Source organism: Gymnoscopelus braueri (assembly GCF_963280865.1).
Source record: "Gymnoscopelus braueri genome assembly, chromosome: 17".
Lineage (NCBI taxonomy): Eukaryota > Metazoa > Chordata > Actinopteri > Myctophiformes > Myctophidae > Gymnoscopelus > Gymnoscopelus braueri.
In genome coordinates this window covers 11,734,132-11,751,715 of record NC_137617.1, presented here as the reverse complement: position 1 = coordinate 11,751,715, position 17,584 = coordinate 11,734,132, and the positions used below count along the sequence as shown (strand labels likewise).

General features: G+C 39.9%; 1 protein-coding gene across 2 annotated transcripts in view; it reads right to left on the bottom strand.

Moving 5' to 3' along the window:
* The window catches only part of LOC308105364 (uncharacterized protein), a 54,609-nt gene that overhangs the window by 24,082 nt on the left and 12,943 nt on the right, over nucleotides 1-17,584 (bottom strand). Inside the window, exons 11-18 of one of the 2 annotated variants that reach the window (XM_080456038.1) lie at nucleotides 16,533-16,585; nucleotides 14,569-14,596; nucleotides 14,006-14,079; nucleotides 10,489-10,639; nucleotides 7,607-7,703; nucleotides 4,748-4,863; nucleotides 3,038-3,261; nucleotides 560-647 (exon numbers count right to left, since the gene is read on the bottom strand). In XM_080456038.1, the coding sequence (XP_080312164.1) occupies nucleotides 560-647; nucleotides 3,038-3,261; nucleotides 4,748-4,863; nucleotides 7,607-7,703; nucleotides 10,489-10,639; nucleotides 14,006-14,079; nucleotides 14,569-14,596; nucleotides 16,533-16,585 (831 nt within the window). The remainder of the gene's footprint in view (nucleotides 1-559; nucleotides 648-3,037; nucleotides 3,262-4,747; nucleotides 4,864-7,606; nucleotides 7,704-10,488; nucleotides 10,640-14,005; nucleotides 14,080-14,568; nucleotides 14,597-16,532; nucleotides 16,586-17,584) is intronic. The other variant, XM_080456039.1, reaches the window with a different exon arrangement.

The following is a 17,584-nucleotide window of genomic DNA, read 5'->3' as shown; positions in this document are numbered from 1 at the left end:
ACAATGAAAACTTTTTTTTCAAGGTTTTAAAGAAGGGGATCTCTGATAATGACATCAAAGAAAAGGACCCGCACACTGTCTGCTCTTTATTCGACGTTTCGTGATGAAGGTTTCGGTCGTTAGACCTTCATCAGGACAGACAATGTCTGAACTGATGAAGGTCTAACGACCGAAACGTCGAATGAAGAGCAACATTTTTTGCCTGTCCGAACTGTCAAGTTCCAGACAGTGTGCGGTTCCCTTTCTTTGATGTTATTATCAGAGATCCCCTTCTGAACATATGCATTTTTTTGTCCTGTGCACCCGTCACCAACCTTTGAGGTCTTCTAAAAAGGTTTTAAAGAAAAAATACCATGATTCTTTTATGTATTAATGTTATATTATCATTAAACTCTTGATAGTGTTTTTCCAATTATACGGCGGCCCACTTGGGCGCCCAGTCCACAGGTTGGGAATCGCCGATCTACAGCGTGAGTCACAATGTTTCCATATAGATTTTGACTATACATTGTACACTGACACTACACACCATTATGTGTAACATAAACGTGTTTGTTACCTGTGTGCATGATGATGTGAGTGGCCTCGGCCGTCACCTGGGAACGCACTTGACCGCCGACCTTCTTGGCAAACTTTCTGACCATCACCTGCGTGAAACCAAGACAGCGGAAAGTGTTAAACAACAGTGGGTAATAAACTGAGATTTACTAGGGATGCACAATTAATCGGTCATCATATCGGTATCGGCCGATGTTGGCCTAAAAATGCAATATCGTATCGAACCAATCTATATTTAAATTTTTATTATTATACGGCTTGGTTGAATGCTTGATTCTGATTGGCCACTCACTGAATTCAGCGGTGTGTTATTTTTGAATAATGACCGCTGAGCTCAATAACAGACCGCTTTCTAATCATATCAATCTGCGCTGCTTGATTTTATGCTGTATCCAACATGGCAGCCATGTAAACAAACGCACAATGTCATTTACAGTTAAACATTGCTCTCAAGAAGCTTTTGAGCGAGAATTAGACAATGCAGTAACCGAATATTGATTATATTTTATCAACACTTCCCGTTGTTTTCCGAGGCAACACGTTGCACAGGACGCACCTGGCATAAATTAATGGACTGCTTTCATTACCGTAAGCAATGAAATCCTTCGTTTTGTAGTAGCTTTTGAGTCAATTTATTAATTCCTCTATTAAGTGCATAATTGCATAATTATGTTTGAATTGTGAAGCTGAAAAGGCCTTTTGTGATGATGAAAGGCTGCAGATTCAATCAGTGTTTTCTGGGGAAGCTTTCAAAAGGTTCAACAAGGGTTTACATTTGTTTTGTTTATTTCAATACGGTGCATCCCTACTTTTGGAATAAAGAGGCATTTCAAATTCAGTGCTTATATATGCCTTTTTCGGAAAGGACAAAATTCGAACATGTTTTTATACAGATATTTACATTGTAAATATCAGTTATCGACCATAACAGCAATGTTGACATCGGTTATCGGTATCGGCCAGAACGGTGCATCCCTAATATTTTCTTTACAAAAACGTATCACTTACAACCCTTTAAGCATAACACATTATGATCCACTGCAGGGCGACAAGATGAATAGCTGTTTTGTGTTTCTATTCTGCTTGCAGCCATGCGTGGCAGGCAGGGCATTGTAATCACTACCGTCTGTGTATGTGTCTGTGGTGGTGAGTAAACAAAAGCTTACAGTCACAACGGATGGGTGGATTTTCTTTCAACTTGGTGGCAATGATCAGTTAGGCTGCCCCGACAGGATGATTAACCATTTAACCACAAAAATAATTTCAAAATTATGTTGACAATAACTGATCTACAAGCTCACTTTAGTAATGTCTAACATTGGGATGCCAGTGTTAAAGTGGTTAACGTTTGGGTGGTGAAGGTCAAACTTACGGAATTGGTCATATGTGAGGAAAGGGGGGATTGTTGGCGTGAGCAGGGATTGCATACAAAGGGCCTTTACCCACTAAAAACCTACCTACTTCACTGTTCCTAAATCAATAGCAGATATACAAGCTCACAACACGTCGCGATGCGTTGTGAGCTATCTTTGCTAAATGCTAGCCTAATCTCACCTAAAGTTCACCCAGAATAAGGACACTAGAGTTTAAGTTGTTAAATTGATACTTAGTCATCCCTTTAAGCAAAGTCCTTTTCCACCTCCAGGTTAGAGGTTGAACTGCCTGATTACTAATAGCAAAACACCAAACACTGGGACTAGTTTACAGTGAACTGTACAGTACACTAATGATTATGATAATATGTATACAAATCGAATGGTAATGTGTTATGAATTATACACACAGGTGAAACTAACTAATTTGGCTGCAACAGAGATTGTGTACGCATGCACAAGAAAACCCAGTTACTGTGAATAATTGTGTTATAGGAAATGAACTGGTCATGTGTTGCGTTAACACATTGACCGCCAGAGGTTAATCTCATAATGTACTCACCAGTGCCAACGTTTTATTGTTGTTTTTTGTTTTTTTCACGTCGCCATAGATCTTGTTAAAATCCTTTGATTGAGCCGTAAACGGTCTGTTTACATCGGCGACATCTCCCTGCGTGTACCAGTCCAAACCACGTGTCAAACGGAGCCGCCATGTTTGAGTTCTGACCGTTTATGTTAACATGGGAAATGCGAGGATGAAAAACTACATAGGTTTACAGGGCTTTTTGTGTACGACTTAGAATGGAGGCAGACGGGAAACAAAAAACGGGATCGCACTTCCGGTCGACTTCGGGTGGTGTTACACTGAAAATGGTCCCCCTAGAAAATTAAAAAAAAAAAAAAAATTAAAAAAAAGGAAAAAGCACCACAGCCCGTAGGCTACGGGATCGGCGCTTAACCGTTGGATTTAACGGCCCGTAGAACTACGGGCCCGGCGGTCAATGTGTTAATGAGACTTTCACGGTTTTAATGGGTTAAGAATACGAAAAAATAAGTAACGCTCAAATATAATAGGAATAAATCAATTGTTTCCTGCTGATAATCACCTGCTCACTCGAGCCCAATCCTGAGGACACCAGCACCAACGGAGCCCTATGGCGGCCGAGTGCCGGCGAGGACACGCTGGTGGCTCTGGCATCGGCGTCTGCAGCTTCCCGCCGTGCTGATAATAATGAGCCATTTGCTTCCTGCAGCGTTTGGTCCGCTGGTTTGACCTGTGAACTCCTCTCAGCTCCACTGGCTCTGCTGGGCTGTCTGGACAGCTGCCTCGCTACGCAAGGGAGAGACAAAAAGAGCAAAAAGGATTGATAACAATTAACCACTTGAACCCTAGCATCGCTATTCTGGGCATGTTCATGATGGGGGAACATTCGGCGTGAACAGGCGAAGATTCTGTGGAAATTGCAGATGTACAAGCTCCAAACGTGTCGCAACGTGATGCATTATGAGCTTGTAGACCAGCATTTCTGAAATTCTTTACAAAAATATGCCTGTTTATTTCTTTTTTTATATAATAATTTAAAACAATCTAGGAAATGTAAAGAAGGGGACTTCTACTCATGACCCATAATTTTTTTTGCATGACCCAAAAATGGGTCCCGACCCACTATTTGGGAAACACTGGCTTAGAGCGGTGTGCATAGAACTCTCTTGATGCTGTGAGACACGGTTCATCATGGCAGAGCAAGTGTCAAATAAAATCGCATGATCATGACAGGCCTATAGATATTGTTAGGTTTTCTCTAACCTCTGTTAAAGTCTACTGCCACCGTCCTATGTCGTCCTCAAACACATGTCTGTTTTAATTGCTTTTCATTTGTATTATTTATTCATGCTGATTATAACTGCACGATAACATTATAAATCAGGAAGTTGCCCCCTCTCCACTGTCTTTAAAACTTTAACTGACAGTAGACGCTCCGTTATGATGTGTTGCTGTCTTTGATTGCAGCTATGTTGCACCTGTGTTATAGCATGGCTGTCTTTAAATATACCAAAAATATAGCCAAGGGCACATTTTTACATGTAGAGGATAACGTTTCTACAGTCTATGCTGCAATTCCCAACAATAAACTTCCTCGAGCTAAATTAGTTCTGCGAGTCAGCATTTTTGTTATTTCGTTTTTTACTTTAGAAGCCTAAATGCTAAAACTTACCATGAAGTCTTGTCCACTTCACTCTCAAATGCAACGATGGAATGTACAGGACAAAAACATTTCAAACTCAACTGAAATATGGACCTTTCTGGCGAAAACGTTAGTTTTTTTGTAAACTGATGCCCAGTGTCAAGTCAACAGTTGATATGACAGTTTCACACTAAAGTAGCAAAATAACGCTGATCTACAAGCTCACAACACATTCCATCGCACCAGGTTGAGATCTTGTAAATCTGCTATATTCACTATTTTGTAAAGTGAACTACACAATATACTACAGTATAAGTGGTTAAGTGTTTCTGTGGGTTTTATACATACTTAAACAATTAACAGTAACAAACGCTTGTGACCAAATAACAACTAAATTGGATCCATTGAAACATTCCATTTCCTGAAATATAATGCTTTTGGACGTATCCGACAGCCACAATATCCTTTTGAGAGACAAGCACTAGCTTCAAAATCACGAAGAGAGAAAGATCTCACCTTCAGCAACTTTCCCGTTTTACAATCATCATCTCATCTTCCTTTGACAAATGACCACTTGCCTCGTCCTATTAGTGCATGAAGGATGTTAGCTGCCACGCCTCGCAGACTGACCTGGTTCTGTGTTACCGTCCTGCTTCGGTGGGCCGGGCAGGGTTGGCCCATGACCATCGCTTCTTCCCGGACCAGATGGCACGGGGGGGCTCGGGTTCCTCTCCACGTCCGACTCCCTGGGGAGGGGGAGACATAATCCACGTTATGAGTCTGGCCAATGCCAGGCTAGGGGAGACAGAGTGTCAGCCTTCGTGGAACGCAGAAAACCGAACACTGCACCCATGTGTAGAAGTTCATAAACATTATAATAGCCAACGTATGAAATATGGATTAAGTGGTTAAAATTATTGTGATGCCATTGCTGTATTAACACATTTAGCTGGGGACCCCCACCAAAGACCCCTTGGGGTCCCTGGACCCCACTTTGAGAACCACTGGTGTAGAGTAGACAGCTGACATGGAGGAATAAAGAATCGGTTTTCAGCAGTGGTGGAAAGTAACTGGTAAGTTCATCTACTCATACATTTGAGGTACTATTATTTTACTTGAGAATTTCCTTTTTTTTTTACTTTATATATTATCTTGCCTTACCCCTTATGTCTATACATTTTTAGCATTTTTTAAAATAGTTAAAATAGCCGTTTGTAGATAGGCCATTTGAACCATTTTTAACCGTTAAAAAATGTTTAGGCATAAGGGGTAAGACGGCGCACAAGATAGGGCCCTAAATCTCAGAGGCAGTATCAACATTGTACTTTTTACTCCATTGCAATTATTTGACAGCTTTAGTATCAAGTTACTTTGTCTATATAGATTATTAATACACAATATACATTAACCACATGAACCCTATTTCATAATTCTACAATTCATAAATAGGCAATCTATAAACTCACGGCGCGTCTCGCTGCGAGCCTGTGGATCGGCTATTTTCGAAAAAGTTTGAACCCGGTTCTCCTGCGCAAGTGCTTAAGTTTTAGCCACTGAGCTAATTCAACCTGCCTGCTATACCTTCAGGTCATTTTTTTTGTCAAACCAGAAACAGGATGATGTCAAAGATCGTGTCAAACCCAACACTAAATGTCTCAATAGAAGAGCAGGGAGAGCAAATACAACCTGTATGAATTATTTATACACAAATAAAGTTACATAATACAGCTTTAAGTATATTTTGATGCCAATACTTTTGTACTTTTACTCAAGTTAAAAAAAGCTTTTGAATACAGGCCTTTTACTTGTAACAGAATATTTTTTTATTACATTGTGGCATTGACAGATCTTTTTTTTTTAAAAGTACGGTAATACATCCAAGTACTTTCTTCCACCACTGGTTGTCAGTGGCTGTGGCAGGCTGTTCTCGTGTCTCCTATACGATAGAAGACGCGCTGGCACTTCTCTTCTCGCCAACTCTCTCGGGGGCCGTCGTCGCTTCTCTGGCTCTACTCAAAGCTATCTAGAGCTAAGGGCTCCCCCCCCCCCCCTAAAATCTCTGTTATACTTAGTTGCCTGGCGGTGTCGTGCTCAGTAAATAGCAGATATATCTGCCATTTACGGCACACAACACCAGTGTGCAACTAAGAATAAATCGGGCTTAACGCAGACAAGTTGGAGGTGTGCCTAGTGCCTACATTCAAATTACCTGTATCTGAGTAACAAACGAACCACCCTAGGGACAACATGTCAAATACAGCGCCGAGAGCCATTCTTTACGGTTTAACACAGCACGCTTTGGGTAAATATACAGCAAACTCCTCAGTACAGTAGAGAGCAAATCGGTTGCTTGTCGGGCGGAAACCTCGTATATTTCAACTTTTGGTGTTGTTGTTTTTTCCCCATAAACGAATGCCCTACTTCATCATACAAGAGTGTCGCACAAAAGTAGTGAAAATAGCCGATCTACAAGCTCACAATGTGTCTCGTCATAATAAAAAGGGAACGGCTTTGGACATGCAACTCAATTCAATGGGGCTTTATTGGCATGGGGAAACGCATGTTTACATTGCCAAAGCAAACATGAAACAACATGCAAAGATTACAAAACATGGTTTCCACGCGACAGCAACGAAATGCATGTCTCCTATAGTGCCTCATCCGATTCTAAGCCCCCCAAGAGGACAGCACTTAGAAGCCAGTGAGACGGGGGGGTTGGGGGGGGGGGGGTGGTGCAGTCAAGCAGGAGAGATGAATTACACCAGCAACACAAGTTTTCCTCTAAGTGCCCTAAATGACAAATAAGATGCAGTCACTAATGACTTTTTTATTCTCCCACAGCATAAGCACATTCTGGTGTTCATTAGGGAGATTATCTGCCTGTCCTCTTGAGATTCATCACCCTGCGCAAGCCAGCCTGCTCACACACACACACACACACACACAAACACACACACACACACACACACACACACACGCGCACAAGGGCTAAGGCAAACTTTCTTCCTCGCTTACCGAAAGAGAAGACAATTACCTGCCACTCATTCGAGTTATTGTTCTGTTGTAAAATGGCTTTAAATCTATTAACAAGGCAATCCGCCGTTTCACCAACTGGAAGAAATAATTATGATAATATCAGAGACGTACCGTTGAATCAGACGCGTCTTTTAGGTGTTCAAAGTCAAGGTTCGTCAAAGTCGAGGTTTAATCATATGAGTTGAGGTATGCATTGGGAATGTAAGGCAGTGGTTCTCAAACATTTTCATGTCAAGGAATATTTTGTGCAAGGGAGCCCCCATAAGAGAAGATGTTGTGAATTTTCAAAAAATATTCCAAATTGTTCACAATCTTTCAAGACTTTTCAAGTTTTGAAATAGCCATAGTATAACATGGGGTTAAAGTGGTTCAGCTTGCTATACCACATTTTGCCAGGGGACCCCCTGGAACACTGATGTAAGGTATTGTCACATCACATCAGGATTTGCCTACCTGGCAGAAAGCCTCCGGGTGTCCTGGCCACATGGCAGCGTCACGTGAAGGTCATGGCCTTGGGGAGATAAAGACGCCATCACATTCAGGACATGTCCTTCATAAATAAGTGACAAAACAGCCATCACATTCAGGACAGTTCCTTCATAAAACAGCCATCACATTCAGGACAGTTCCTTCATGAAACAGCCACCACATTCAGGACAGTTCCTTCATGAAACAGCCACCACATTAAGGACAGTTCCTTCATGAAACAGCCACCACATTAAGGACAGTTCCTTCATAAAACAGCCACCACATTAAGGACAGTTCCTTCATAAAACAGCCACCACATTAAGGACAGTTCCTTCATAAAACAGCCATCACATTCAGGACAGTTCCTTCATAAAACAGCCACCACATTAACTCATTCAGTGCCACTGGCCAAAATTCATTGTAAAAAAGTGCCATTCAGTGCCACAGCCTAAATTAATTGTAAAAAAAAGTGCTTAGGAGCCGAGATACAGCCTTTTTCAGTAAGAAGTTAAACAAGAAGTGAATGGAGCAGAACATTTTCAAATCATCATATCTTCGGTTCTGAACTTTTTTTTTTGGGACGTTTTAGACGTCCAGTGGCACTGAATGAGTTGTTAAGGACAGTTCCTTCATGAAACAATGACAAAAACAGCCATCACATTCAGGACTGTTCCTTCATGGAACAATGACAAAAACAGCCATCACATTCAGGAATGTTTCTTCATGAAGCAATGACATTGCATTGACTTTGTTGACGTGGCTCAAGGCAGACAGGTAAAAGGTCAAAGGGATGTTCTGAATCAGGTATGAAGTTGATTATGAATTATGAATTAGCTTATCCCATTAAGATCTGAGGCCGATTGTACAAATGCCTTCTAAACCAGTGGTTCTCACACTGCTAAGGACCCCCAAAATGATATGTATTTGGCCGCGGATCCCCCATCTGAAAATGTTTTGTGCCAGGCACCCCCAGAAGAGACATTTTTTTCTAAAATGTAAAAAAATAGCAGATGTACAAGCTCGCAACGCGGCACGAAGTGATGCGCTGTGAGCTTGTATATCTGCTATTTTTTAGAACACCGTTTTAACTCATTGAGTGCCATAATTATTAATATCTATTTCTGGCCATTACAATTTTTATTACAATTTTTAATTTAGTAAAACAAAAGTGCTTAGGAAGCTGAGATACAGCCTTTTTCAGTTATAAGTTAAACAAGGAGTGGATGGAGCTGCAAATCTTCAGATAATGATATCTTGGGTTCAGGAAGATTTTTTTTTTTTTTCAAAAACACGTGAAACACGTTAATGGCACGTTGCACCATAGCGCTAAAACACGTGAAACACGTTAATGGCACTCAATGAGTTAAACCACTGTTCTACGTATGTTGCTATATAGATATAGCTGAAATCTAAAATGACACAGATGCTTTCCCGGTTTTAATGGGTTAAAAGGGATATTTCACTTTCAAACACATTTGGGGTCATTTTAACGTCTCCTCTGGCTTTCATGAGCACCCCTGACAGTTTTTCAGTTGCTTGATTCAGTATTTAGATTCGATATTAATTTGATCAGACACGCCCCCTTCCTACACAAACCCATTGTAACTTCAAACTCCATATAAACCATGATAGATTCATCGAAAACACCCGTCCTTGGTTCTGGCGACTAATATTGTCCTTCTAATACTTGAGGGGGCCGTGTTTTTTTTTTACTTTTTAGGTTTTATTTTTTTCATTTACCAAAGAAATTAACACATACATCAAATGCAGAGACACAGTGTTGTGTCTCAGTAATCTAGGATCATAGGCAAACCAACCTACCTAGCATCATTCTAAAAAATATAATACCAAAAAATAATAATCTGTACATTTAAACTATAGAAACTATAGGATGCCAGGTAAACAAATGAACCTAGCATCTGTCTAAATAACATCCCATCTAAATGACATTTTAACCTTTGCATAAGACTGCATGGTCTTATGCAATTTAGAGCTCTAAGCCTGTACTCGGTAACAAGTTATACCAGTCCAATCCATGGCTTCAGCAGAACAATAAAGACACACACCACTACTTCTTCTGTATCATTGAATGAATGAAGTTTATCTCCATTACGGAGTTCTATGTTTGTCTATGTTTAACATCCATACAGTCAAGTGGTTTTGCTTTGTGTTGCCTCTTGCTATGTGGGTTAACAGTTTTGTGTACCAATAACCCATTCCATTTCACCAATATTGGCTGCAGCAAGTACTGATTATTTTCTTAGCGATTATTCTGTTGATTACTTTTTCGATTAATCAAATAACCGAGAAGCATTTTTTTGTTTAGTTTTTTTTTATAGAATATAATATAACCAAATTATTACACAGCATTATTTTATAATTCTTCACAACAGTGTCATGCAAAAAATATGAAAAAAGAACTCTTTCACCATTTATTTGATTGTTTTGGACATTTTCGCCTACAATAGGGATCAATTATTAATCAATTATTTGATCAAATTATCGATTATACATATTTTGTATAATCGACTAAATCTATGTATAATCGACTAAATCTATGTATTAGTTCTATTAACAGTTGTACCCCTATATTGCTCGCAGGTGGGTTTTTTCCTGCATCTGCTCTCAGACCAGTCGGCGTGTAATCCTTGTACAGTCTACTAAAAAGAACGAGATCACACTTCTGGCGGTTATTTTATCCCATCATACCCAAGAAGGAACAAGTTTCCGGCCCTCTGGCAAGTCATCATCAGCGATATCAACGCTTAAATAATAACAACATGCTTCCATAGAAGCCATGCTGACTTCTATGAAATCCAAATGACTGAAATAATTTGTGGCGACTGAGAACTTTAAACCATGTGTACCTGTGGATCTGCTACTTTGAAGCTGTAGCGGGAGGTCAGAGGTCATGCCGGCTTGTTGAGAAGAAGTGCCCTCCTTGGCCTTGAGTGCCTCCTTCAAAGCCGCCATCATTTTCTCCATCCGTGCCAGCTCTTCCTTCATCTCCAGCTTTTGCTGATAATAAAGAGACAAGAGGCATATTACTCAGTGATGGAGGGTAACTAGCAAGGGTTTCGGGCCAGAAAACACTAGTTGTTAGTGCCAGGAGGAGAGAGAAATAGAGAGAGAGAGAGCATGCGAGGTAAAGAGGGAGGTGCACAAGCGGAATACCTGTCAGAGTCTGACCCCATTTACACCTTGCATTAAAATGCCATCTGTTGGTATTGTTGTGATCGTGCATTACGCTACTGTAAGTTCCACAGCGCACAAGGAGGTGGGGCGGCAAGTCAGTCAACACATACTGATCCAGTAACCCAGTGGTTCTCAAACCTTTCAGGCCACGACCCCCCAAAATAATCATATTTGAACTGGGGACCCCCCATCCTGACAAGCACTTGGAATTGTAGGAGTTGAGGCATTACATTTTGTAACCCACAGTTTGAGAACCACTGCATTAACCTATCAGATTAAAAGTGTGTTGCCAGTGTTTCACTACAAAACACACATGTCAACTCAAACACTGGCTCGTCATGACTGGCGTTTCCCACCTGATCCCAAGTCCAGCCACGAAAATAATGCAGAAACACTATTCTGGGTATGACGTGATGAGAGCAAGGCTGCAACTATTGAATCTTTTCTTAGTGATTATTCTATCGATTACGGTAATTACATTTTATACTATGTCGCACAACAGTGTTGTGAAAGAATAGTGCAAAATAGCCGATCTACAAGCTTGCGAGTTTGTAGATGTGCTATTACTATTTTTGTTACGTTTTTATGACAAGGGAGGAACATTATTAATCGATAATTAAATGTAATTATCGATAATCAAATATTTTTTATAATCGTTTAAATAATAGTAACACATTTTATGTAAAAGGAACTTTACATTTGTACAAATCTCAAAGTGCTACAATAGACATTTGCATTAAAAAAAACATCAAAACACTATAAAACAAAAACTGATAAGTTTGATTAAAGGTTGCACATCTTGATTAAAGTGCGGGGTCAATTGAAGATTTGCAGTTAGACCTGGTTGACTTTTAACTGAGATCCAATCACTGTGAGCCTCCTCATCCAGATACAGATCACATGTTAATTCAAGGTTTAAACAGGTACTTCCTTTTGGAGTCCGTATGGTGGAACCGAAGGTCTCCACAAAATGCTAGGGGGCAAAGGTTATGTTTCTTACTTGAGAGGCATGACTGAGCTCTCAGTCAGCAGCACAAGTAGTGGTGTAAACCAGTGGTTTACACCACTGGTCTGGGGACCCCCAGGGGTCCTTGGTGGGGTTCCAGGGGCTCCCCAGCAAAAGTAGCTACACAATCATTTTAACCACTTTATCCATTTAGATGTTGGCTATTCGGAAATAGCAGCTCTACGAGCTTGTACATCTGCTATTTTTTTTTAAATATCGAAAAGGTTTGAACATTTTTGAAAAAAATGTTACATACATTTTCTCTTCTGGGGCCCTGGCACAAAACCTTGAGGAGGTCCACAGCCAAATACATATGAATTTGGGGGTCCTTGACTTGAAAAGGTTTGAGAACCACTGGTGTAAACTGGACACTGCTGCTACAGCATGTCTGTCTGTCTGTCTGTCTGCATGCATGTGCATTTGTTTGTTTGTCTGTTGACTGTGTTACTGCTTAGCTACAGTAGGCTGATACCAACAAAGTCTGAATTAAATCGTTTCAGCTTACAGCAGGAGTGCATCGATTATGTGTCAACTGTCACCACACACACACACACACAGGTTTGTATTACTATACTTGTGAGGATATCAACGTTTTAGGACGGCAATTTTATTAATGCCATTTTTTTTAAACGTAAGCCTGAAATAGCAGATCTATAAGCTCACTTATAGATTATTTATATATTATATTACATTTTTGGGTGCATGACACTGGCATGCAACTAAATATAAATCACGTTTAACTCTAATTCCAATCCATACACCTTCCTAACTGTAACTAAAAACCTTTTTTCAACCATAAATCAACCATTTTTCTTGTGAGGACCAGGATCCTGGATCAAATTCTACTATACTAGTGGGGACATGTGGTCCTCAAAAGTATAGTCTCACTCACACTCACACACACACACACACACACACACACACACAGAGAGAGAGAGAGAGAGAACTAACACTGTGTGTGCTCAGCTGTGTTTAAACCAGGGCTCTCTCTAAACTACCAGAGAGCCCAGCTCCAGCTCCCAGTCAAATACCGCAGACGGATGAAAGTGAAAAAGCCCACTGGAAGATGGATGGGCCAGAAAACAAGAAATCATCTCCAAGGCAGTATTTCCCCTCCCTGACATAAATGAAATGCAATTTAGAAAGCTGCTGAGGGGCACTTTTTTTTTTAAGTGAGCCGGGCGGGTAGTCTGTCATCCAGGATCTGGCAGCTCAGCAGGGGGAAAGAAATGCAGTGGCTGCTGCCATCTATAGGGCATAACGGGACAATGCAGCGTTGTTTACATTTTTCAAACTAATCTCTCATGACAGATTGATCTGCCTTAACCCATTCAATCCGGGAACGCCTCTGTCATTTTAGATTTCTTTGGCTATTCAAAATATAGCAGATATACAAGCTCATAGCGTGGCACAGAGTGCCGCGCTATGAGCTTGTAGATCTGCAATCTTTTGAAAAATCGTGAAAATTTGTTCAAATATTCGAATATATATATATTTTTTTTTTACTTAAATCTTTGCTTCTGGGGGTCCCTACTATTACAAAATATTTTGAGATGGGGGTCTGCGGCCAAATACATATAATTTTGGGAGCCCTTGACATGAAAAAGTTTGAGAACCACTGATATAGAAACATACATTTTTCAAAAAACTGTAGGATTTAGAAGAACATTTTGTAGAATCCCCAGAAGCAAAGATTTGAGTTACAAATGTTCACTTTAAAAAATATATGTATTCAAAGATTTGCACAAAGTTTCACGATAAAAAAAAAAAAAGATGCAGATTTTTGAATAGCCAAAGAAATCTAAAAATGACACCGATTCTTTCCCGGTCTAAATGGGTTAAACATGTAATGTTGTAAAAAACAGAAGCACCAGGGAGGACGTGGACTAAGAAAGGGGAGGAGCCAAACCGAGTTCCTGTTTCTACACAAAAAAGGAGGTGGTGCCCTCAGAGGCAAAAAATGTGTTCCCAGATTGACTTCAAACAAATACTGCTGATCAAGCAACGGGTTGGAGTCACAATTTCTAATCTTGCATATGATGCTAAATCTGTTTGCCTATTCTTCATAAATTGAATTCGTCTAGGGCTTTGAAGACCGCAGACGGCGCAGAGTGACTCGATACATAAAACATGAAATAATAAAACATTATTTTTTTTCCACTCACAGCTGTAATCGTATTTACCTGCGTAGCGAGGTAGTCGCAGGAGGATTGTGATGACGCCACAGAATCGGCCATGTCACATGTTGGGAGATCCGCTGTAAAGAACAAGAAAGAATTAAATGGCTTTGTACCGAGAATTTTTTATAATATAATAATATTAAATATTATATTACTTATAATACTGGAGTATTACTTCTACTCCACTACATCTCAGAGGCAAATATTGTACTTTTACTCCACTACAATTATATGAAAACGTTAGTTACTGGTTACTTTGTAGATTTGTATTATTATAAAAAAACATACATTAACCACTTCAGCCCTATACTTTGGCTATTTGAAAATAGCCGATCTACAAGCTCACAACGTGTCGCATCGTGGCGTGTTGTGAGTTTGTAGATCTTCTATTTTCAAATATTTGTTTACAAAATGTGAAAAAAAATCATACGTTTGAAACTTTGAAGGCTATATTCAGTTGCCACATCTAAGTATAACTAAGACACACTCACTACTAGTATAACGTATAAAGTTTATATAGTATAAATCACCCTAACCTAAACAGTATATAATATGAATCCACTTACCTTTCCCTTTGCCTTTATTTGGATGCTTCTAAACACACACAAAAAAAAACACACACACAAACACACTATAAGGGCTGAACGTCTTTTTAAATAAATCAGTGTTATTGAACACCATTTATGTCTGTGTGTGGGTTTTACAAATATTGAACCAATGAAAAGTATTAAAAAGGGCTTCTGACTAAACCTCCATTGGATCCTCAAAACTGTGGGTCAAACCACCTAACTCCAACTTTGGAGATGCTGTTTTTTCCATCATTGATTAGAATGAAGAGGTCAGACGGATATAAAATCTCCACATTAATGGTCAAAAACCTCCTAACTCCACATGAGCTGTATTTGGGTAAAGTGATGATAATATAAAGACACATTCAAGTGTCTGACAATGTATAAAGTCACCATACCAACTTTGATGAGGCAGTGTTGTTTGGTTTAAAAACATGCTTTTTTCATTTCCTGAAAAGTTTATATTTTTGACATAGCTGGTTTCTGCCCGACAGCAGAGATATACTGTATATAGCAACATAATGAGAAACTAATCAACTATACAAAATATGAATCGACAATCGACAATTTGATAAAATAACCGATTAATAATCGTTCCCTATTTTTGGGCATGTCAAAGTTTAACAATAGTGAAAATAGTCGATCTATAAGCTAACAATGTGTTGCGATAGCTAGCTTGTAGATCGGCTATCTTCACTATATTCACATGACAGTGTTGTGCGACAAAGTATAAAATAGGGCGTAAGTGGTTAATCAACTAGTTGATATATTTAAAAAAAGCTTCTCAATTATTTGATGAATCGGACAAGTGATCGATAGAATAATCAATAAGAAAATAATAGATAGTTGCAGCTCTAGTATGCCTGTAAGTGAGCACTTGTTTGATGCGTCTTCTTTTCCTTTCGGCTGTTCCCTTCAGGGGTCACCACAGCGAATCATCTGCCTCCATCTCACCCTGTCCTCTGCCTCCTCTTCTCTCACACCAACTAACTTCATGTCCTCTTTCACTACATTCATAAATCTCCTCTTTGGTCTTCCTCTATAAGCCTCCTGCCAGGCAGTTCCAACCTCAGCATCCTTCTACCGATATACTCACCATCCCTCCCTCCTCTGTACATGTCCAAACCATTTCAGTCTGGCCTCTCTAGCTTTATCTCCAAAACATCTAACATGCGCTGTCCCTCTGATGCACTCGTTCCAGATCCTATCCATCCTTGTCACTCCCAGAGAGAACCTCAACATTTTAGTCTCTGGTACCTCCGGCTCTGCTTCCTGTCTTTTCCTCAGTGCGACTGTCTCTAAACCATACAACATAGCCGGTCTCACCACCGTCTTGTACACCTTCCCTTTCATTCTTGCTGATACTTTCCCATCACACGTCACACCTGACACTTTTCTCCACCCGTTCCAACCAGCTTGCACTCTTTTCTTCACCTCTTTTCCACACTCTCCATTGCTCTGGAATGTTGACCCTAAGTCAGGGGTCTTCAACAGGGGGTCCGGGACCCCTAGGGGTTCCTCAGAGCTACTACAGGGGGTCCGCAAAATCTTTTTGTGATATGATTTTTTTATTTTTACATTAACGACCTTCTTTACCTCTACTCCCTGTAACCTCACTGTTCCACTTGGGTTCCTCTCATTCACACACATGTATTCTGTCTTGCTGCGGCTAACCTTTATTCCTCTCCTTTCCAGGGCATATCTCCACCTCTCTAGATTTTCCTCTACCTGCTCACTGCTCTCACTACAGATCACAATGTCATCTGCAAGCATCATGGTCCATGGGGATTCCGCTCTAACCTCATCCGTCAGCCTGTCGATCACCACAGCGAACAAGAAGGGGCTCAGTGCCGATCCTTGATGCAGACCCACTTCCACCTTGAACTTCTCTGTCACACCCATAGCACACCTCCCTGTGTTTGTGTATAGTGTGTTTATTTTGTATGCTTATGGCTGAATACCTTCTTCCTGAAGTGAGCCTTCTTGTTTGTCTCCAATTGAATCTCCATTGCTTCTACAGACAGACAGAGGGAGGAGTTATTACGGTTTTTCATTTTTCATTAGTTTGTATTATTTTTGTCCATCCGTTTAGTGTCAGTTCGTTTCCAGAGGGTTGTCAACATCTGTAATTGGTGGTCTAAACGTTTTCATGTCAAAGACCCCCAAATTGATATGTATTTAATTGCGGACCCCCATCTGAAATGTTTTGTGCCAGGGAAACCCAAAAGAGAAGATTTATGTTAAGAAATGTCTATATTTTTCAAAGATCTTCAAAAATAGAATATCTCATCTACAATTATTTCAATGGCTACAAATTCACCCAATGACAGAATGTATAAGTATGACTATTCAAAATCAGATCATAGTCTAGCTCCACACTCCACCTACACACCACCTACAGTAACACAGTTGTAGAATTATGTTCTAAATCTAACAACAGAAATATTCTCTCATGGGATCTCTCTGTCACAAAATCTTTTCAAATGGGTCTGTGGCCAAATGCATATTGATCAAGGGGTACTTGACATGAAAATTGGGGTTAAGTCACCTGGGCTTAAAGAATGGAATGAGGAAATGATTAAGATTACATCATATGAATATATGTTGGGTAGAGTGAATGGAGAAGGAAAGATGAAGGACACATGGGACAGATTTTGGATATATATGAACCTTTTCTGATATTGGGATTGCTAGACAGCATTTATTTTGTATTTTGTTTTTATTTCTGGGAATGGCTGTATTGTTGTTTTATGCTGTATGCTGCTTTGTACCACTGGAGTTACATTTTGTACCATATTGAAAAACAAATAAACATTTGAATTACAAAAAATAATAATTGGGGGTTAGGGTTAGACATTTAGAGGTTAGGTTTAGAATTATGCTTGATTATACTTAGTTTTGGCGCTGGTGTCATGCACCGGAAAATAGCTAATCTGCAATTCTTTGGCTTACGGTAAAAATATGGCAAAAAATAAATTATACAAAATGTTGATACAAACCTGTGTGTGGGTGT